The sequence below is a fragment of the Osmerus eperlanus genome, chromosome 14 (assembly GCF_963692335.1).
Source record: "Osmerus eperlanus chromosome 14, fOsmEpe2.1, whole genome shotgun sequence".
Classification (NCBI taxonomy): Eukaryota; Metazoa; Chordata; class Actinopteri; order Osmeriformes; family Osmeridae; genus Osmerus; species Osmerus eperlanus.
In genome coordinates, this window is record NC_085031.1 from 9,829,056 (window position 1) to 9,853,080 (window position 24,025).

Genomic DNA, 24,025 nt, shown 5'->3' on the forward strand with positions numbered 1-24,025 from the left:
CAACCAGTTTTTTCCTTACTTACGTTAAGCCTTTCCAACCTGCCCCGTTAAGCCCCTTCGACCAAATGCCAAATAGGTGGGATGTTGCTGTTGGAACTGCCTGGAACTATATTGGTCTCCTCTCTTTTCCTCTCCTGGTTGGCGGTGTGTGTGTGTGTATGGGGGGGGGGGGGGGGGTTTGTGCAAAGCTGTCAGCATCTGGCTGAAAACCTCCAATGGAGCCAGCCTTTGGCATCTTTAAGTGATTCTAGAGGCCTCTTGTGCTCGCAAGCACTTCAGTAACCCAGCATGAAACCTTCAAAACACTCCTCCAGTCCACACTGAGGGTCAATACTTCAGTCAAAACACAAGCAGTTTGTTTTACTGTCTATGAATCAAGTGCTGTCCTAAACCGACTATTTGTCTTGGATGATTTTGCCAATATTGTTGCTCCTCGCTGTAGTGCGCATGCAGTGGTTGGAATATCTCAGAAACTGACAGTGAGTAAAAAGGAAGACTGCGCAGGAAGAACCTGTCTTGTCAAAGGACCATGAAATTAAACGTCCTTTCGGCCATAGGAAAACACAGGCACATTCATGCGCGCACACACACACACCACACACACACACAAATGCAACTCCCCCACACACACACACCCACACCCGCACCCTACTCTGTTTGTGCCCTTCCCCGGGGTCGTGTAAAATCAGATTTGCACGCCTTGTCTCATCAGTGTAAACTTTAGCAATTCGTCATGTCGCCGCTCCAAATGGGGTCGATGTCCCGGCACTAACTCACCCCAGCACTAACTCACCCGGCACTAACTCACCCCAGCACTAACTCACCCGGCACTAACTCACCCGGCACTAACTCACCCCGGCACTAACTCACCCCGGCACTAACTCACCCCGGCACTAACTCACCCCAGCACTAACTCACCCAGCACTAACTCACCCCGGCACTAACTCACCCCAGCACTAACTCACCCAGCACTAACTCACCCAGCACTAACTAAGCCAGCACTAACTCACCCCAGCACTAACTCACCCAGCACTAACTCACTCCAGCACTAACTCACCCAGCACTAACTCACCCCGGCACTAACTCACCCAGCACTAACTCACCCAGCACTAACTCACCCAGCACTAACTAAGCCAGCACTAACTCACCCCAGCACTAACTCACCCCAGCACTAACTCCTCATGCTGCTGGGCCCCATCCTCATGGTAGAGTTCTCCCCGGCCTCGCCCCTTTCGTCCTCCATCTTGAACCAACGCCCTTTTCTTCTTCAGCTTCTTTTTCTTCCACCTAGTTGTCTCAGTGTACCACAGCAGTAGGACTTTTCACACGTACGTTTGAAGCAGGCCTGGATGTCGGAGGTGTGTGCGTGTGCGAGAGTGAGGGGGCTGCATATTTGAAATGTTGTGCATGCGAGCGACGGTGTGGCAACTCTTTGACACAATCGGAAGCATGTTCTCGAAACAGGCTGTGTTTAATTGTGGATGAGGACAGATACATTTGCCATGGTCCCCGTTGGCGCAGAGAGGGTTTTACAGTCCTATAAAATACATCCAGTCTCCTCAGCTCATCGCGGCAGTGAAGAACGTCCGACAAGTTCCGACCACTACTCCCCGCGGAGAACGCCATGCATAGTACAGTGTAAAGTCGGTTCTGTTGCATTCTAGATCACACGCTCCTACTAGTGAATACGTAATCAGCCATGCATACGTGGATCAAATGAACATGGATCAAACAAATCTGTCATGTACAGAGCAGGAGAGACTCAGTCGCAGTCCAGGGCACAGTGGAAAAGCCATGATTAAAGAACTCCACTGAGTAAACAGGTACAAACACGGCAGGCAGTCAGATATCAAAATCAATAACAGTATCCAGAAATCGACAGCCAAAAATAAGGGTCAAGAAAACAGGCATGGGTCAGAATAAAAATGTAACCCTGATATGACCCTAAGTAATATATAGAGTCAATGAGCACAGGTGAAGCTTCTAATGCAAATTAATCTCAATAGAGGGATTTGGTCGAAGGCTGATCTCAGGAGGAGGTACTGAAGTGTAGGGGTTTTATGTTGACCAAACAACCAAAACTATGTCCCTAGATCTAAAGGAACAGGGATAGACTGGACAGTGTATTAGAATATGATGGAATTGCAGTTATTTGACTCTGGGTTAAATCAGAGCAATAATGATGAAAGTAAAGTTAAATGAAATGGATATTTAATAACATTGAAAATAAATTTAATAAATTACAAGGCAAACACGTTACAAAATGAAGGTTTGAAATATGTATTTTACTTACTCCATCATGATTATTGTAAATTGGAGAGAGCGAGTAAGAGGTGAGTAATGAGAAGGAGTAATAGGAGCTGAGGAGAAGAACCTCCTCAGACGAAGAATCTAGAGAACAATGCTTCACACTGCCTCTCATAGCCAACTAGTATCTGTAAGAACAACCAATCACACCATAGCTTGAACCTTATCAACCTATGACTACCCATTGTGGGTCAAGCAAGCAAAGACCATGCAGCAGCTCCAGACTTTAGCATATGAGTGGTGGAGGAGTGTCTCCCAGTTTACCGACACAAACCAGCCAGCCAGTACCTTTGGTTGAATAAAAACCCTTTTCATGTAGCTTTTGCTTCTGAGGACAATGTGAGGGAGAGAAGCCACAGCAGGTAGGCAGACACTAATCTTCAACATGTCCATTGGCTTCAGAGAATTAGCCGATTGCCTGCTGATATTGACTTCGGTAAGGTTTCCTGCCCACGCACAATAAAACCATCCCAGATTTACGACGGTGGAATCACCACTTGAAACTGCTCACAGGAAAGCCAGAGTAAGATGGAGGACTCTTTCTGCAAGTTATTTATGTTCCTCTTTAAAATACATTGCATCATGCTTTCTCTAGTGTTTCTACTGGTCTTTCAGGCACATGCTGAGTCTAAGCAAGCAATCCATAAGAAATGAAGAACTACAAACTACAACAGAAACACACAGCCAGGCACTGCTGTGTAGGTTGGCAGGCAGGCAGGCAGGCAGGCAGGCAGCCAGGCAGACAGGCAGACAGGCAGACAGGCAGATGGAAGTGCTTGTGCAGAGGCGCATGCATGCATGTGTGTGTCTGTGTGCTCATCCATCAATTTCAATCTGCCTTCACTCTTCTGTACAGAGCAGTTTGCTCTGAGATGGCTCCCCAGTCTGGGCACATCAGCCTAGGAAAAAAAAATCCCACTCTTTAATTAGGCTGCCATAAAATAATAATGGCTTTCATATTTCAAAATGAACTTTCTACTCCTGCACATCTATTTGTACGCCAGAGGTGGAACACTTCAAGGCACTCACAGGCAAGCAGCGTTTCAAAGTGTCGAAGCCTAGTCATTAAAACACACGGTCCCCCATGTGTAGACGTAACCTGTGGTCTATTAATGAGGCTTGATAATGAGAACAAGCACCCACATGTGCACACAGACGCTATCACACACTAATAATATTATCATGCGTCTTCGACAGTAGGGGAAGTCAAGTGTGTGTCACCGCCTTGACGGATTCAGACGTCTCCTTAATGCTGACAGAGCAATGAGTTTCCTCCTCTGTCGCCCCACAGGCTCCCACAAACACACACACCCACACAGACACACACACAGACAGACACACACACACACAACCATGTGTCATCCCTGCTGGGCTTTGCCTTCATTTATCAACAGACAATGGAATTACCAGTTACTTCTTTAATGAAGCCTAATGATTCATTTGGCGGGGAAGCACCAATTAGTCTCATCAACTCTTCCGAGGCTCCACCCGGTTCAGGCTCAGTGCTGCTCACTAATTTAAATGTAGCGCTCCCCTCCACCCAGATTCAGTTAATTACTTTCTTGGTAAACTTCTCTCCTTGAGACTGGTGGTGCTTGGAGTTTTAGAAGTTCTTAAATGAAGTTCTGTAGGCCTGCCACACTTTGGTGTGCGCTTCCTGTTCTGGAAGGCTCTCTACATTTGATTTAGCATTGCGCATGATGAAGTGACTTTCAGCCACTATATTTCAGTTGCCTGGGATACACAGTAAATAAGGAATTTATGAAAATCACCATGTTTTTTTTCTTCCATCTCTGTCATGGTCAGGACTGGTCTTTTGGTGTATAATACAGTTACAGTTAATAAAGGTTCCCCGCTTCCCTGAGGCAGTGCCTGTTTGAGGCAGAAAACATTTGTGCATGCTCCAGTTACACCAGTGACATTTAGGAAGGCTGGTATTGTGAAACAAGATTATAGATACAATCTGATATTTGTGGGGGCCATTGCATGGCCTATATGCAAATGTGCATGTCTCTTCCTATTCTGTCCACATCCTATCAATCACCTAACCTTCTCTTTCCCTCTCTCTTTCCCTCTCTCTCACCCATTCCCCTCCCTATTCCTATCTCTCTCGCACCCTCCAGGTGACCACCCTGGTGAACACCAGCAACAAGGGTCCGTCCAGTAAGAAGAAGGGGCGCTCCAAGAAGGCACACGTCCTGGCCGTGTCTGTGGAGCAGGCCACTCAGAACTTCCTGGAGAAGGGCGAGCAGATCGCCAAGGACAGCCACGACCTGAAGGAGGAGCTCATCGCCGCCGTGGAGGACGTCCGCAAGCAAGGTGAGGAACCGCCGGGGTCCGGGTTTCGTTTGCGAGAGGGGCATACTGCCTATCTGTTGAGATGTGGACGGGAAATATAGAGACACGTACTTATTAGACACTAATACACACACACACACACAGTACACACACACACACACATGTACTGTGCTGCACACAGAGACCGTACAATACACACCCACTCGTGCACACATACAGCTCCTGCTCTACTGGTAATGCCAGGTGTGTCACGGCAGGCTCCAACATTGGCAGAAAGCTTTCCTTTTTTTTATCTCTATTCCTCTTTTCTGCCCCTCCCTCCTTTTTCATAACTCCCTATTACTCAATCTCTCTCCATCTGCTTCACTTCATTCAAAACGTCTTATATGAGAATCTTTTTTTCTCAGTCTAGAAGAGGTTAGTGAATGTTTAATCTTACTGTAAACCTATGTTTCTTAGAGACAACAGACATATTTGTTTTGTGTCTATCTTGGAGCATGTTTGGGAGCCTGTTATATTTGAATGAGTTGTTTGATGTCTGCGGAGGCAGCTTCCTTACTAATTGTTCCAAATTTGCTTCTATTTGTATTATAATGAACTTATCCCAAAGGGAAAGCAAATGGGCTGCAGAGATTATAGTGGAGTGTGGTTGTGGTTTTACCATCAAGGAACACTGGACACAAGTTTCCCTTTTCCTACGTGTTTCCTCACGTTCCCATTGATGGATTGTCTTAGTCTCTTAAGTGATAGTAATGTTGTAGCACTCCGGGAATCGTTCAGATGGGTGACCCTCAGGTGATAGCTTCTACAACTCAATACCGCACCCCCAGGCAGGCTTAATAGACGTCTTGTTCGGCACACCAGGTAGTCCATGGCTAAGGATGGAGGCCTGTGAATCTGCACTGCTCAGAACTACTCCATTACTCACCTGACCTCCACCTGACCGTCGAGGCAATCAACAGGAATTAGACAGAATTGTGATTGAAGCCAAGGGGTGAACTCAATTCAAAAAATAACCTCCGTGAGCACGGCTCAGCAAATAGCAGAGCAGCAATCAGGACTCAGTGATGAGGTAATTAGGTCCACACAGATGAATGTCTGGGTCGTTCACCTTCTCCAGCAGACGGTATAACCCGAACACAAATCCGCTGGACTCAGCTGCAGCCGCCTGCCTCTGTACAGTCTTGGGTTCAGTTACCCTGCAGAGACTGCTCTGTTGTGCCTAGGCTGGGACCAGGAAGGTTCATGTTACCGACTAGTGTGTGACCAGTATTTCAGAATGTCCCTCAACAACCCAAACGGCTAACACCTGTTTCTGAGTCAACAGAAACAGGGTTTCTGAGTCCACTTTTGACACATAATTCACTTCCTTTATACATCTCCCAAGCCTCAATCTCATTTAATGGTGGCTAAGCACTGGGCAGGCCAGAGTAATGGAAAACCAAGCCTCTCTAGAGTGGATTGGAAGCAGAGAGTGAACCAGGTCAGTCCCGGAAGAGTGGAGGAGAGCGCTTCGGTCTCCTGATTGATACCCATTACCCAGAAGGCCTAAGTCTCCAAGGGCCAGTGGTTGTGGCAAGCTCACGATCCTGGGATGTTTACCCCATGTCACGCAATGCTGCAGCTTCGGCTGGCCTCGGGGGCTCATCTCCATGTCAAGTAACTGTCGCAGCCTGAGGGGGTAGGCCGGAAAATTTGGACCTTCTGCAATTGGGTCACAACACCAATCTTACATTTATATTTATGCATTTAGCAGACACTTTTATCCAAAGCGACTTCCAAGAGAGAGCTTTACAAAAAGAGCATAGGTCACTGATCATAACAACGAGATAGCCCCGAACATTGCGAGCAGCCAATACATGAAGCATACATTGTGGAAAACCAAATAAGTGCCAAAGGGAAGAACCATAAGAGCATGCAGTTAAACAAGTTACAATTGAACAACATGAAACTCCCCACAAGAGTGCAAGAGTGTACCTGTAGAAAAAACAATCAACAGTAAAATATTTCACAGCGAATACAAGAATTTGAAACCGTTACAACTAACCAACAAGAGCAACAAGTCTCTCAATACGAGTCATTGTGATCCTGGAGGAAACTAACATCAGGTCCAGCCAAGCATTCCTAAGTGCCGTTGTACTCCCGGAACAAGTGCGTCTCTTCTTGATTCGTAACCCTGCGCCTCAGAAAGTAGAGCTTGGTTGCTCTTTGTTGTTGTTGTTGCCGTTTCTTAGCATTTTATCTTTGTTTGGATTTGCCCGTGATTTCATTTATGTCAGTGCACGCCTGTTTGTTCGACCTTTCACTGTTAATGTCCCCACTCTCTCCTCATGAGAGGAGAGATCAATCAACAACCAGCAGCCCCACCCCCTCCACTGCAGCACCCTCTGCTCACTGCCAGCTGACCTTGAACCGAAGGACACCGAACCCCCCAACACCAGGATAGAGCAGGGAACGAAAATCTCCACAACCACACATCCTATTCAGGCCCATTATTATGATGGTGCAAAAGCGCTTTAGCACTGAGCTGAGAAATAGAGAGAGATTGAAAGAGAGAGAGACATGAACAAGAGAGAGGTTGAGAGGGATATATAGAGGTAGAGGGAGATAGAGGTGGAGAGGTACAGACGCTGGCTGACACAACACACTCTCACCTCTCTCTCCCCCACTGTCTCCATTATGATAGGTTGACTGTAAGTGGATAACAGGTGGCTAATGGAGGCTAATGCGTCAGGATGCATGGTGTGTTTGTGTGCATGCTAGTGTGTGTGTGTTAGCAAAGGAGTGTTGGTGTGTTCATGTCGCTGTGTGTGTGTGTGCATGTGTGCTTGTCTGTATGAATTTGCTGATGTGTTCATGTCTATTTCGGTTAGTCTTTACCGGGGCACCAGAGCAGAAAAGCTGTGTGTTCTTCAGAGTCCTATGTGGTGAGAGCGTGTCTCACCGTGCAACCTTTGGAGCTCACACACACTTTCTAAAGGATGCCCCTCACGCCCTGTTTTATCACGCCTTGAATCTTAACAGCCACCCTCCTTCTCAAATCACTCCCCTGAAAATCACCCTGACATCCTCACAATTAGGCCTTGATAATAGCTTTGGTGCGGGAGACACACAGACAGACGCCAAGCGATCATATTGAACCGGGGCGTCGTTCAGAGGAGAGGGACAGACGAAGGCATGCTTGCCGATCAAGCCTCCTCTTAGCTAAAGGTCATTGGATCAGTAGTGCCGGGTTCTCTAGCCTATCATCTCCTCTCAATCAGCGTCCCGGCTCGACGCGTCTTTGGCCCGTTATCTCCGCCTGATTAAATTATGGATGCTGATTTGAGGCTGCTGGGGAACGGAGGGCGAGGGGGGGGGGGGGGGGAGGCTGGGGGGCAGAGTGGCTTCAGTAATCAAGTCCAACCCAAACTGTCATTGTCTTTACATCTTTTTATATTCCTCGTTCCCTGTCACTCTCACTTGAGTGTGCGCGTATGTATGAAACAGGAGAGCTTGTGGATGCATGTGTGTGTTGCGTTTCATCATGGAATCCTCAGTGCTCTTTATCAAGGGAGCCCGTTCTCCCTAGGGATGGACATGCAGGCTATCCTCAGTGTCTGACAAAACTACTGATGTACCTTCAATACTGTACACATGAACACCAATGTCAAATGGTATTCAAAGATTACCTGCCTGGGATCATGTGCTTAAAAACTATTTTCAGCATCTGCCTGGGTTGTCAGCTAGTTGGGGTTATGGTTGGTTTTATATACAGCAGCCAAGAGCAATCATTCGCTGAAAGTATTTGAAAGATCTTCTTGTTACCGAGTCTCCCCTTCCCTGCTTTGTTCCCACTCAGGCCTAATTCTGGGTGGTTGCCAGGGTTACGGGCCCCACACACACACACCCTCGGCCCCCCTGTGGCACTACTGGCAGAGGAGGCTGCAATCACCCCTTCCCAGAGTCACACACACACACACACACACACACACATATGGAACAAGGATGAAATGCTGCCCCCTGCTTCATTTGAGATCAAAGATTGGAGCCGGAAGCCATGCAGGGCAGCGCAGCACACATGGACACAGTTCAGCAGTGAATGAGACAGTTATAGCGCACACATGAAATATACATAACATGTGATGGTCACAAGGTGTACTAACACAGTGTGTGTACTCATCTACAGTACACACACACACACACACAATGCCCCTGTGGGCCGTATGGTTCTTAACTTTGTTAGTTGCACTCTTTATATGAAAACAAACCAGCACAGGCATGCTCTAACCCTCCCTCCCCCTCTCCCCGTCCTTCCCCAGGGGAGACGATGCGCGTGGCGTCCTCCGAGTTTGCGGACGACCCGTGCTCGTCTGTGAAGCGTGGCACCATGGTGAGGGCGGCCCGCGCCCTACTCTCCGCCGTCACCCGCCTGCTCATCCTGGCCGACATGGCCGACGTCATGAGGCTGCTGGCCCACCTCAAGATCGTACGTACCGTATCACACACACACACAAAGCAATTGATGCAATACTGTAACAATGCCCATGTATGAACTTGATCTGGAGTGATACTCACTTTTGGAACGCAAAGATTGGACACTCTTTTTAAAGTGCTTTTGATGTTAGGAAAAGACCTGCTCCTCACTGAGCTCACCTGCATTTCAGAACTAAAACACACACACAGAGAGAGAGAGAGAGAGAGAGAGAGAGAGAGAGAGAGAGAGAGAGAGAGAGAGAGAGAGAGAGAGAGAGAGAGAGAGAGAGAGAGAGAGAGAGAGAGAGAGAGAGAGAGAGAGAGAGAGAGAGAGAGAACCCCCACACCACGGTCCCTCCCAAGCCTATTTGGGGCTGTCCAGGGAGCAGCTTAGCTCTAGCCAGAGTCTAAGCCCGAGCCATCAAAGGCCATTTAAAAGTTATCTCTCCCTTCGTCCTCACTCACTTCCATTACTCTCTGCAGTTTCATTACCCAGACAAAAAAGTAGTTTAAATTAAGAGTAGACGTGCACTGGGATGCAGGCCGATTTAAAGTCTCTTGGATTAACGTCCAATTTTCCTACAATCTGGTAGCAATTACAAAGAAGTGAAATAAATAATTTTTTTGTTCCAGCAAAAGTGCTGTTATAATTTCAGAGCTTGTCATTTAGGTTTATTGTTTGCCATTTTTTGTGGTAGTAAATGTACTACTACCCAAAGGTCCAATGGAAGGTACTGTATGTCAATGAAATAATAATTAAGAGCTTTTAATAAAAAGTGGTGCGTATGCGTGTGTGTGTGGGTGTGTGCACGTGTGTGTGTATGTGTCAGGTTGAGGAGGCCCTTGAGGGAGTGAAGAATGCCACCAATGAGCAGGACCTGGCCAATCGCTTCAAGGAGTTTGGCAAGGAGATGGTGAAGCTCAACTATGTGGCAGCCCGCAGACAGCAGGTACACTACAAGACATGCTGCAAGATATCTCAATGTGTCTTTCCGGATCTCTCTCTCTCTCTGTCTCTTCATCTCTCTCTGTCTCGTTATTGATTTTCCACTCTTTCCCAATCTGTCTGTGCCTGTCTGTTTCTCTGTGCCTGTCTGTCTGTTTTGTTATGTCTCTGTCACTCTCTCTCCCTTTCAGAAGTGACTAAAACTCCCCACAGTAGCTTATAGAAGCACAGCATTGTGTTCCCAATCTTTGTAGTCTGTGCAGACACAGTACTATCATGTCAGGGGAGGAAGTGTAGGATCATCCTCTTCAGTGAAATCTCTTTTTTTTTTTTTTTGTGAAACTTTTAAAAAGTTACACATTTGAGGTACAACTATACTTAATATATGTGGGTGTTCTCTATGTGTTGAGAACATTCGTGACGTTTGTTGTTAAATTAAGACTGAGGACCTAATTTATCAAGCCGTTTGCGCTTGTTTCCAGGCGTTAATTGTTCGCAAAGACTGACTTAACGATGCGGGCTATTTACAAACGGCGCACTTGGGTAAAATCGCAGATTGCCTGCCACATGAGCGAGAAAAGGCAAGTTGCGCTTTCAATATGCGTTCGTGGGAGGGTCATGGGAAAAGTGGAAGGGTCGTGGGAAAAGTGGGAGTTCCATCCAAAAAGGTGGGAGGATACGCGTAAAGTGCGCCTAATTATATATTCCGCGGTATTTACAAAGACTGCCAGTAAGAGTGCGCCTCTATTCTGCGGGGGAAATTCTCCGCCTCTTAAAAGCAGTTCTTAACCAGGAGCATATTTTCCTGTGTGTACGTACCTTATTCAATGGCAGCAGTGATCCGAGCAAGGCGAAGACATAGGCCAATTTTTTTTCGAGGGTGTGGATGTTCTTCATGTTCACATGCTTCATGTTTTGGTTACCCGCAATGTTTTTGGGGCTATCTCGTTGTTTATGAGCATTGATGCACTTTTGTAAAGCTCTCTCTTGGAAGTCGCTTTGGATAAAAGCGTCTGCTAAGTGAATACATTTAAATGTAAATGTTCTGCCCTGTAATATGTTCAGGTTTGCTGTTACTTCATGCACGTCACAACATTTAAGCTTGCGTTTTCTTTTTCCCGTAGGAAGGTTCATAGAAAGATCTGTAGAAATATGCGAGCCCATCGTTCTTTTAGAGGCGCGCAAATTACGCTTGAGGGCGGAGTATGGCTGATTGCCTGATGGGTGTCAGGTTTGATAAATACTACGCAATATGAGGAAGCATAGCGGGCGCTATTACCAAACTCGCAGCGTAAACTGCGCCATTGTTAGTAAATGAGGCCCTGAGTGTTTGTGATGCTACACTGATTGTCGAGCATTTTAGTAATAATGTAGCGACCCACGGATTGGTCGCTGTTAACTCGCGCTGTTGGCGCAAAGGATTGTGGGTGGCGCAATTCACATACTTGTTTCATGTTTAATTAATGTTGCATGCATGTTTGAGTTGAGTGTTGTTGTTCTGTCGATTAGGTTTGTCAGTGGATGATGTATCGATGTTAGTAACTATAAGTTGTCGTTGTTGCCATAACTGTGAATTGTATGTGAGTTAATGACTTGTTGTTGGCATTCACATGTGATTGGAGGTTTAGTAATAAAACCTGTAGTCGAGCGGTGTATGGGACACAGGATAAAAAGGTCTTCTTCTCGGCGTCTCATCATTGAGCATCCACTCCATTGTAGCACCTAGCGCCATCGATACAATAGTATGAAATTCAAATGAGGTCTTTCGTGGTACAGGAGACTGAGGAAGTATATTAATGGTTTTCTTGGTTTTAGAAATGTGTATTTGTGTTAAGTTACTGTATTAAATGCCAGCGTGTGCGAGAGCAAGCACTTTTCTCCTACAGAATGACTAACCCTCCCGAAAATGTTTTGGATTTAAAAATGAAGAACCCCTTTAGTTTCTGGGTTACACGAATAGGTGAGAACGTTAGACTATAAGTGTTAAAAGTACTAAGGTTACTGGGATACTGTAGGACCTTATCGGCAATCGACATCGGCAACACAAAAGCAGGGAACATATACATTTCGACATAAGATTTAAGCTTGTATTTTTTTTCTTGTATTTTTTTTCTTCTCCTGTCCTCCCCAATTCTTTTTGTCACCAGCCGCCACTGAGACGGAAATGCCATGTTTGGAATTTTTTCAACATTCACACAAGTAGATTTTGATTTGGCATTCAATTTGTTGGTGTCATGTCTCATATACGTTCTATTTCCCCCAGTTATTTTCAACTATATTTGACACAGAAATGTTTTACCACTGTATCTTTGTGTCCCCTAGTTGACCCATGAATCCCTTTATGAAGGACGTGAGTTCACTTTCTCTTTGAGTGTTTCTGTCTCCCAAAATTTGGGGGAACTTGCATTTTCATGTTCTTAACTCCGTGCTTCCAGGGAATGCTTCTGAGGTTCCTTACTTGGCAGTCACTCCCGAACATTAAAGCGCCAACTAGTGAATAATACATGTTCAGAGTTTTCAAAAAGAAAATGTGAAGTGTTTCCCTCTCAGTGGAGCTTAGGAAACCTAAATGTCCCAAAGACAAGACATCATATTATTCCTTTGGCTTTGCTACAACTCAGTATAATGAGTGTACTATAATACGACTGTACTATAATAGGACTATACTATAATATGACAGACAAATGAAGGAATATGTCAAATCAGCTGTTCAATATCAATCTAGTTACATTTGACACCTCCTGTCTCCTGTCTCTCTACCCCAGGAGCTGAAAGACCCCCAGTGCCGTGACGAGATGGCGGCAGCTCGTGGCGCCCTGAAGAAGAACGCCACCATGCTCTACACGGCTTCCCAGGCCTTCCTGCGCCACCCCGACGTGGCGGCGACGCGCGCCAACCGCGACTACGTCTTCAAGCAGGTGCAGGAGGCCATCGGCGCCATCTCCAGCGCTGCCCAGGCCGCCTCGCCCACCGACGAGAAGCACGGGCACGCCGGCATCGGAGAGCTCGCCGCCGCCCTCAACGAGTTTGACGTGAGTGCTCTGACCCCGCCCCCTTCTGTCTGCTGGCCACGTGTCAGGCGGCGTGCTCGGGGCACTCGGCCTGGCCAGGTTTAGATGGGAGGAGATCTCCTTGGAGCTGTGAGGTCGAGGATCCTGACCGGCATTCCTCAGCCTTTCGTTTCCATGGCAGCGCCACAATCATGTTCCTCTTCACTTGACTGAAAATATGAAAAAAAGATATCCCAACGATCCCAAAGATAATCCCCCCCCCCCCCCCCCCGGACACACACAAACACATTTATGCACAAATGGGAGAAACGAGATATGAGACATCCACATTATATTTTCCCAGGTACTGTGTTGTTGCTGCTAATCGTTTGCAGCAGCAAGGTCATCCATTTTTTTCTCTCACAAGTTTAGTATTGTTGTGTGGTTGTTGGAAATTTGACGTTGAAAAAGCTGTTTCATTGATGGAGCTCTATGAACATACAGTTAGATGCTGTGTATGGCTGGTGTCCTGTCTGTAGACCACCACGAGGGGGTGTGTCCACCACGAGGGGGTGTGTCCACCACGAGGAGGGGTGTCCTGCTCTTGCTGGTGTCATCATAAGCAGCAAAGCTTTAGTCTTAGAGACACAATTTGTATTGCCAGTGCTGACAAATGTGACCCCACACTGCCCCCTAGTGGATGCCAACACAAAAGCCAGGTGAATTCACAGCATCACTGGCTGTAAATGAAAAGGGCAACAGACTTCCGTTCATTTTCAAGGTGGGCTCTCAAACGTGGCACAACAGGGACCCCGTGTGGCAGGACACATACATTGCATCTCCATGTGTCCACTTGTCTCAGTGAGATGGTTGTATTCTCCTGGGGAGTTGGGGAGTAAGAAGCTCACAGACTTTCCCCTCTTCCTCAGTCATGAATATTCAGCTGGCTGGCTGAGGCCAACTCTTCCATACCCAGGACTCCAACTCTGTGTCATTACAGACTATACAGTATCATCTATCTAGAGGAATTGCAATTGCAGTCTGTCTTTATGTAAAACAGTTTCATTTCCTTCAGAGCCTAGGAGCTGGATTATTTGATTACTCTAGGCAGGAAACAGTTCAAGACATCTTGCCCTTTTCTGATGGCCTGTCTGTTTCCTTGGAGCTGCTAGCTCATGTTTAATTCCTGTGGCCGGGAAGAAACCCACACTGCTGGACCTAGCCTCTAGGGACAGTAATGAGATGATACAGACACACTCACTCACGCACGCACACACACACACACACACATGCACACACACCCATGCACACGCAGACACACACACATGCACACGCAGATACACACGCACACACAGACACACACACACATGCACACGCAGACACACACACATGCACACGCAGATACACATGCACACACAGACACACACACACATGCACATGCAGACACACACACAAATGCACACGCAGACGCACACACAGACACACACACACATGCAGACACACACACACACATGCATACGCACACACACACACACACACATGCACATGCAGACACACACACACATGCACACGCAGAGCCACTTGCATGCACGCACTTGCAGACACACATACAGAGACAGAAACAAGTACACATACATTCGCAGTCCAGATTGAGACACAAGCTGTCATGATACCATATGATCTGTTGGTGTTGGCTCTTGTATTCATCTTAATGAATGATCTGTGATTCTCTTATGTAGTGTACAGTTTGATGCTTAGCCTCTTAATGGTCTTTTGTGAAGGTTTGAGGTGGCATGTTACCCCCCCCCCCCCCCCACCCCCCCCCACCCCAAACACCTGGTATGCAGTCTGTAAACGTACACACAGAACCTTTATAAATGTTGCCACCTCCACAAATAACATTAGTAAATTTAAGATAGGAGGCACCTGGAAAGGCTAGGAACATGCAGAGCCAGTGACACGGAGTCTGGCCGAGGATATTAAACACTCTGCACCAGGCGCCACAGAGCGAGCGAAAAGGGCAGCTCATGAATAAGACGAGAGGGAGGTGACCTCAACTTGTTCCCCTCCCTCCCTCCCTCTCGCCACCCCCCCCCCCCCCCCCCCCCCCCCCCCCTCTCTCTCTCTCTCTCTCTCTCTCTCTCTCTCTCTCTCTCTCTCTCTCTCTCTCTCTCTCTCTCTCATTTAGTCATTTAGCAGTCATCTCTCCCTCCCTCCCTCCCCCTCTCCCTCTCCACCATCCCAGCTCCACAAGATCTGGGTAGGTTGACTGAGGATACTCAGATATGCAGCATTACATCTATAAATATTCCCAGCTTCAATTTGAAGCATCCCTACTTTACTGCAGGAGCCATCTTATCAAGTCAGAGGCAGTCGCACTGCACTGCAAGCTACGAGGACTCTGTTTTCTGTCAGAATGTCAGAAAGTGTTCCCCCCACTTCAACTATTTTCCTCCACTAGTTGATATGAGAAGACTGAAGAAGGCTTCTGGCTGTCAGCTTTTTAGGATAATTGGGTTTGGGTCAAAACGATTGCCTTTGTTATTTGCTATTGCCTTTGTCTGTACACCGCACCCCACCCACATAATTGCCATCCTCCCTTACTCAGTTTTTCCACAGTCCAGATTAGATTTGTCTTTCTATTCGAGCTGACGAAATAGCCCTCTTTCCCAGATGTCGGGCACTGTCTCTGACTAGGTGAGCTACAGGCTGGTGCGGCATCCTGTACGTGTCACATCCATCAGCCCAAATGGTGGCTCGGGAATATCATCCCTCACCTGTGGCCTTATCCGTTTTAAACACCAGGGGGCAGTGTTGTATTACTTTACAGCTTTTGGATCTTTTTCATGTTTTTTTCACAGTTCCTTGGAAACTGAGATAAAAAAATGTATTCTTGCTCAAAGCTTCTTGCTCAAAGCTATACTGCTCACATCTCGTGTGGTTCAGTAACATTAATAAGATATTTTAGCTGTCTGTCTTAGCCATGTTCAGTCCATTTAAGCGCTCACAGGGTGCTGGCTATAGAGTCTGTTGCTCATGCTGTACTACGCTTGGGTGTGCTGGCTGCTCCTGACCTCTGACCTTTCACCCCTCATCCAGTAGGACACCTACGTACCCACAACAAGTCCCCTCCCCCCCCCTTCTGTGTTGGCTCGGCTATCAGTACATCTTTCACACATCCACCTGCCCTCAGCAGCTTCATGAGAGATCGCTGTCTGCTGTTCTACTGGTGAAACATGCACAAACACACACCGATGCCCACAAGGACAGAAACACATATTCACACACACACACAAACGTTACATTTTCTTTTCACACACACACACACATACGGTGAAGCCTGTGAAAGCTCTGGATTTTTTCTCTTTCGGTTTTCTCTTCATTTGTTTGTCCTCCGGGTTATTTTGCTCTACACAAAAACACATGTACAACAACACACACACACACACACACACTCACACACACACACACACACACACACACACACACACACACACACACACACACACACACACACACACACACACACACACACACACACACACACACAGCTGTGTAGGTGGGAGCTATTTAGTCTGACCAGGACGGTTTGTTGTACTATTCTAGTGAAGATGTTCAATTCTCCCATTCAAAATTGTGCTGTGCCTAACCCCTCACTCTAACCTTAACCTAAACCTCCCAAAACTCAGTGGAAATAACACTTGCAATTGTGAAGACCAGGAAAATGACAATTTGTTCAGTTTTTCCTTCGTTTCTTATACTGATGGGATGTCTGGTTCCACAAGAATAGTAAAACCTGTACACACACACACACACACACACGGTGAGGCAGACACAAACAGCGTACGATCCCTCCATGCTCTGTCTGAAAAGTTGAATGGAAGGAGCAGTTTCCAGCCTCTTTGTCCTGGCTTTATTAATCCCATAGAGAAGCAGTCCAGGCATTTCCAGGGTACTTATATGTTAAGTAAGCGCGCCAAGGGTGGGTAGTTTCAATTACAGTTTTTTTGTCTTCCTGTATATGCTTTGTTATTGCATGATGAAGGGTTTACATGACTGTATGAAGTGTATTTTGTATTGATGATGTGTGAACAGTATGTATTATGCACCTAGGGGTTATGTAATGGCTGCAAGAGCTGTAAATACATGTGAAATAATGTGTAGTAGTATTGTAGTTGAGTCCAGAGGTGGGGTTTACCTGGGCTGGAGCCTAAATCATGTGTCTATGTTTGTAATGTGTCTATCTCTGCGTCCACGGGCTGCAGCCTATATTAAAGAGCACCTCAGCATTTTTGATGCGCCTTCGTCCAAGGCTCATCTCTCTTAGACCCTGTGGTACATGACCCTGTGGCACTCTGCATGTGGACAGTCACACAGCACACGCTCCTGCTCAGCTCGGCTCATGTTCATCCCAAACCATAACTGGATTCCATGGTCCTGAGAGCGTGACTGGTAGCCTCTCATCCAGCTGTAGCATCAGCCACTTCAAAGAGGGTGGGGGGAGGGGGGGCAGCGACAGACCCGCGTCATAGGGCGGCGTCGAACCTCATATTACCGACGAGCAGTCCACACCAAAGCCGTTGTGTTAATGCGTCAGGGGCATAAAGACGGGTGTCACATTAGAGCTAATACCTGACACAGAGCCCTGGTGCTGCGGGGAGCCCAGATGCACGCCAGCATGGGATGATGATGAGGCTCACGGGCCCCCGTGTGGGCATGCCTGCACTGTATGTGCTGTGCGTGTGTGCTGACTGGTGTGCTGTGTGTGTGTGTGTCTCTACAGCTTCCACTCCCTCCATGCCCCTCCCTCTCTGTCTTGAGAGAGCGAGAGAGAGAGAGAGAGAGAGAGAGAGAGAGAGAGAGAGAGAGAGGAGAGAGAGAGAGAGAGAGAGAGAGAGAGAGAGAGAGAGAGAGAGAGAGAGAGAGAGAGAGAGAGAGAGAGAGAGAGAGAGAGAGAGAGAGAGAGAGAGAGAGAGAGAGAGAGAGAGAGAGAGAGAGAGAGAGAGAGGAGAGAGAGAGAGAGAGAGAGAGAGAGAGAGAGAGAGAGAGAGAGAGAGAGGGCAGCAGTATTTCAGCGTGTATCTGAGCTGCATACTTATTGGGCTGTGGTCTAGCTGCCTGGTGCCAGGCTGCCTCTGCCCTTCGCCTTGGTTTATGTGGACACGGAGAGGCTCGAGGCAGGAGAAACTGTGGAGGCCGGAGAGACGAGAGAGGCTGAGGCTGGAGAGAGCTTGAAAAGGTTGAGAGGCTGAGAGGTTGGAAAGTCTGTAGAGGCTGGAGTGGTTGTAGAGGAGAGTGGGACCGGAGAGATTGTAGTGGTTGAAGAGGCTGAGAGGCTGGAGAGAGGCTTTAGAGGCTGGAGGGGCTGTGAGGTTGGAAGGTACTGTCGTCCAACAAAGCCAGTGGCAGAGGAGTCCAGCGCTAATGCATGGAGATGTATTCTACCAGAGGAATAGGGTTTCTGGGTAATTAGTATATCAATCTGTGTACTCGTCTGGCCTCACTGTCTGCCTCCTACTCTCTCTCTCCTTTTTTCTGTCTTTCTTTCTCCCTCTCTGGGATGACTCATGTAGCATGTCTGCTGGTGCGTGTGGGAGTTGTGCTCACCTGAAAGCTGCCTGATTTGCTTGTGAAGATGTGCTGCGGAGAGAGACAGGGAAAGTGATGTCCTCTCCACTGAACTTGCTGATTCACGGTGGCTCTCTCCACTTCCACTTGTGTTTTGTGTTTTTTTCCCTGCAAAGAGACTACAGGCGTTGTGCCGTAGGATGTTGTAAGTTTTTCTTCTCTTTTTCCTCCCTCTCTCTCTCTCTCTCTCTCTCTTCTCTCTCTCTCTCTCTTCTCTCTCTCTCTCTCCTCTCTCTCTCTCTCTCTCTCTCTCTCTCTCTCTCTCAATCTCTCTCAATCTCTCTCTATCTCAATATTTATCTCAGCATCTCTCGCTCTCTCCGGCATACACACCGACATCTAAAAATGTAGCCTTTGCAAAAAGCATGCATGGGATACATAGGGAAAGCTATAAGCCTCGCTAACTATAATCAATCACTGCCACTAAACGTCAGTCCTATCTCTTTACTCACTAGCTTCGTACCACGATAATACAAAAGGCGAACTACCGGTACTTTCTACCATGTCAATGATACTCAGCTCAAACTGTTTAAATTGTCCAAGTTGTCAGATCAATGTGTTTGACACAGGCTTGTTTATTCAGACAGGGCTCTGGCCTGTCTGTGTAATGGACCGGGAGATGGCACTTTACTGGTTGCTGATTATGTCGCAGTAATTGGCCTCTCTCCAACCTGAGACAGTGCTGTTTACAAGGCAGAGATGAAGCCCTAATGAGGATCTGTGCATATGTGCTGAGAGGAGAGAAGCAAGACGACAATGACAGCTGAAGGGAAGCGAGATCTACACTGGAGCGTTACCCTGTGTGCGGAATCCATAGGGATCGCTCCCCTTTTCCACAGGCACGGATCCATGAGGCTCAGCCATAGCTCTGGATCTATAGCGCCCCCCCTAGTGGCCCTCCAGTGATGGATCTGCCAAGGCCAGAAGATCATCTGTCCCAGGCCTCTCCACCTCTTTCCCACGATGGGCATTTGGGAGGATGTTTCACATCCAGGGACATCAAATGATTGTAGTTCCATCAAATGACGGTGTGCGTGTGTTGTGTGTCCTCACTGTGTGAGGGAGTTATTGACGCTGACAGCTAGAGAGGCATCTGACTGGATGTACACTTCAAGAGACCATTGTTTTAGGTGCAGGAACATGCTCAGCCCCAGAATGCACAAAAAGCTCCAGCATGGAGCTCATGGAGTTTTGTCTAGCTTTACACTCGTAAGAACAGACTGTATTCCTCTCGTGTCAGCAAAACACCTCTACACATTTGTAGAGGTGTTGATGTCATGGCGTGTACCTTGTTAATGCATCTGCTCTGAGTGTGTGTCTCTCTGAGAAGAACAGGTATGTGTGTATTTGTCTATGTCTCTGAGAGGAACTGCTGTGTGTGTGTGTGTGTCTCTCTCTCTCTCTCTCTGAGGAAAGCTGGTATGTGAGTGGGCACAGATATGCTGTCTTCCTCTTCAGTTCCTCCAGTCAAGGTCAGCTCATAAGGGCTCGGGGGACATCAAACCTCCCACCCACATAGCTCCACGAGCGCACTCTCGCACACGACACACACACACACACACAACCATACCCATCGCATCCCTTATAATTATATAGCGCTCACTTATTCACACTGCGACCTCCCCACATACACACACACTTATGCACACACACACACAGTCCTATGGGGTAGAGCAGAATGCCCTACTAGATCAGCTGCTTGGCAGGCGAAGAGAGGGAGAGAAAGCAAGCGAGAGAGAAAAGAGATGAGGGGAGAGAGAGGAATGGGAGAGAGAGAGAGAGAGAGAGAGAGAGAGAGAGAGAGAGAGAGAGAGAGAGAGAGAGAGAGAGAGAGAGAGAGAGAGAGAGAGAGAGAGAGAGAGAGAGAGAGAGAGAGAGAGAGAGAGAGAGAGAGAGAGAGAGAGAGAGAGAGAGAGAGAGAGAGAGAGAGAGAGAGAGAGAGAGGAGAGAGAGAGAGAGGAGAGAGAGAGAGAGAGAGAGAGAGAGAGAGAGAGAGAGAGAGATGTGGGGTGGAGAGAGTGGAGTGTGTGCTTAGGACAAATCTGATAGATCATGTTGGCCACTCTTCCAAAGGAAACTTTGAAAAAAGTTCTGATGACCACATTAAATTCCCTGCCTCCACACAGACATGCACACCTACACACACCCACACACACACACACCACACACACCACACACCACACACACACTCGGCAGAGGTACTAGCTAGCGCCAGTGGACAGGGATATATCTGGCCGTTCAGTCTCCAGGGATTTGAGACAAAACCAAACGAAAAGATTAGAAGCTCCGCTGCTGATTTCTCTCCCCCGTGCCGCTCGGCTAACTCCTTCCAGCAAAGTCGTGGCGCTCGCTAGATGCAGAGCAAATACCTCGCTTCCCTCCCGGACAAGAAATGGAATGAAAAGCCCCCCGCTGTTTACAGAGCATCAAACCACAGATAGGGCAGCCGAGTGGAGCGAGGCAGCGTCTCTCTCGAGGCTGGGTCTTCAGACACCTTCTGTGAGGGTGTATACACGCCGATATCTGACCAGTCTTTCAGCCGGCATTCATACACACTGTCCTCCTTTACACAGTCACACAAACCAGCTGTGGGGAAGTATACAGTCACCATACGCGCACACACAGTACTGGAGGTGCAGACATCTACAGGGTTGGGCCTCAAGTCTGTTTGGCAAGCTCAAATTCACCCTCCATATCCTCTCTCTCTCTCTTCTCTCTCTCTCTCTCTCTCTCTCTCTCATCTCTCTCATCTCTCTCTCTCCTCTCTCTCTCCTTCTCTCTCCTTCTATCTCCTTATCTCACTCTCCTCAAAATGTGCTCCCTAACCCCACCCTGAACTTGTCTGCTCCCCCCTCATTCCTCTGCCCTCATCTGCTCACTGTGTCCTCCTTATCCTTGCTCTCGTCTCTCTGATCTGCTAATGGCCTCCATTAAGGCGCCCACGGCGTGGGAGCAAACCAAACGCTGGTTTTTGCACGCTGGCCGATCTCTCCCTCTTCCTGCTCTGCAAAGCGACGTCTGACAGTTTGGACGCACGTTTCTTTGGTCCTCTCCTTTTGACCCTGTTCTTTTTCGCCAGGCGATTTAGAAGCTTATCCAAATGATCGTCTTTCTCTACACCCCCTCCCTTCCTCTCCTCCCTCTCTCTTGCTCTCTCTCTCTGTCTCTCTACCATTTCCAAGAGAGCTGGCAGGCCTCTCCCTCCCATTTATTATTCTAGTTTCTTCTGGGATCTGTTGTACCTACCCAGTGACATCCCAGTGACGTCTGTGCTTGGAGAAGCTCCAGTGCGCCACGTCCCCTCCAGCCTCTCAGGACTGGGTTCCGAGAGCTGTCCCACGAAACCCTTCCGGAAGCCCTGCACTTGTACAGGCGCTTGCACTCTCCTCCTCACACTCGCTCTCTCTCCTGCCCAGCCTCTCTCTCCTGCCCAGCCTCTCTCTCCCTCCTTGAAAAAGAATGCAGTCTCTTGTGTTGGCCGTCCCTGTACCTGTGTCTTAGCAATCTTCTGTCATGAACAACCTGCATATCCTTTTGAGGATCTGAACAGCGGAGCTCAAGTTATCCAAGGCTCTTATCGTCGTCGCATCATTCCAATATCCCCATGATTGACAAATCCCGGTTATTTAGAGCTAACACGTGACTTCCTCGCTCGGGTGAAAGCGCCCACTTGATTTGTGTGGACTTTTCCAATTCTGACACACCAGTCGTACCTTGTCTCCCTAAGAGGTACTGAATATTCAGAACATACATTTTATGGCTCCAGATTAAAGTATGCATGTTAAATAATACCAAGGTAAGGGATAATTTGTCAGGCGCTGCTTAACATTCACCCAACATAGTTTTGGGGCTGTCGAGTGATTAGCAGAAGCTGGTATCAGGACAGTCAGCCTGGCCAGCCAGAATTAATTTGCTGACTCTGGAAAGGATGTAGCAACTTTATAATTCATCTGAATTTCCTTAGCATCAGAGAAAATGTACAAAATACTACAAATTTTAAATGAAAGTGTAAAATAACACTTTGGATTCCTCTTAACACGTTTCCATAGTTGTGTGCTGGAGCCAAGGACACTGTTTCCCCCTGGACGGCACCTTGCTGAGAAGACCTTGCTCACACAAAATGCGTTTGATAAGACACACTCGTGGCCATTATGTAGGAATGGCAGACTTGAGCATCAAATTCACTGACTTGATTCACTGTGTGTGTGTGTGCAGGAGAATGTGTCTACTACACTTGCTATTGTACCAAGGGGGAAATGGTATCTAATAAATCAAAATCTACCTATTGCAATATTATTTGAAAAGGCCCGAAAATTGAATGTAAAACTCCATTCATATTGAAAGGTGACTGGATCTGGCACGCACACATGGCTTTCAATGACAAAGTTCAACTTTGAGGCTTCTGTACACCCCTGTGAGGCAGGGGTGTGTGTAAGTGTGTGTGTGTGTGCATGCAGGTGTGTTGGCACACAATCTGCCGGCAGCACGTTCCGCACTGTACGATTTAAACATGATGGAGAAAAACGGTTTCTTCAAATGCGTGAAGATGGGTGAGGCCTGCTGTTGTTAACCCAGTCAACAGCTGAGTTCCTCTTCCCACTCCCTGAGAGCACTCCTAACCCTGCACACACTTATTGCCTCACTGCAGCATTCAGCAGAGGAGTAACATCTCTACCTGAGTGGCGGCATCAACACAAACATCGTTACCATGCCTTCTACTGGCTCCAGAGACAAACAGCTGTAATAACCCCTTTGCCATGGCAACTCCCCGTGCTTACCCCCCCATCATCCAGCCCTCATCCTTCCTCCTCATCCAACCCTCATCCTTCCTCCTCATCCAACCCTCATCCTTCCTCCTCATCCAACCCTCATCCTTCCTCCTCATCCAGCCCTCATCCTTCCTCCTCATCCAGCCCTCATCCAGCCTCATCCTTCCTCATCCAACCCTCATCCTTCGTCCTCATCCAACCCTCATCCTTCCTCCTCATCCAGCCCTCATCCTTCCTCCTCATCCAACCCTCATCCTTCCTCCTCATCCAACCCTCATCTTCGTCCTCATCCAACCCTCATCCTTCCTCCTCATCCAGCCCTCATCCTTCCTCCTCATCCAACCCTCATCCTTCCTCCTCATCCACCCTCATCCTTCGTCCTCATCCAACCCTCATCCTTCCTCCTCATCCAGCCCTCATCCTTCCTCCTCATCCAACCCTCATCCTTCCTCCTCATCCAGCCCTCATCCTTCCTCCTCATCCAACCCTCATCCTTCCTCCTCATCCAGCCCTCATCCTTCCTCCTCATCCAACCCGTCCCTTTCTTAGTTTACTCCACTCGCAAGCTGCATATTTACTTCTCACTCCCGCCCCACTGTGGCTGCTGCTGCCACTCTGTGGGCGGAGGTGGT

At 47.8% G+C, this 24,025-nt stretch overlaps 1 protein-coding gene across 1 annotated transcript in view; it reads left to right on the forward strand.

Annotated features, from left to right (window-relative positions):
• The window catches only part of LOC134033889 (catenin alpha-2-like), a 119,351-nt gene that overhangs the window by 42,757 nt on the left and 52,569 nt on the right, over positions 1-24,025 (forward strand). The window contains exons 3-6 of the mRNA XM_062478174.1: positions 4,431-4,626; positions 8,907-9,073; positions 9,891-10,010; positions 12,772-13,038. Coding sequence (XP_062334158.1) covers positions 4,431-4,626; positions 8,907-9,073; positions 9,891-10,010; positions 12,772-13,038 — 750 coding nt within the window. The remainder of the gene's footprint in view (positions 1-4,430; positions 4,627-8,906; positions 9,074-9,890; positions 10,011-12,771; positions 13,039-24,025) is intronic.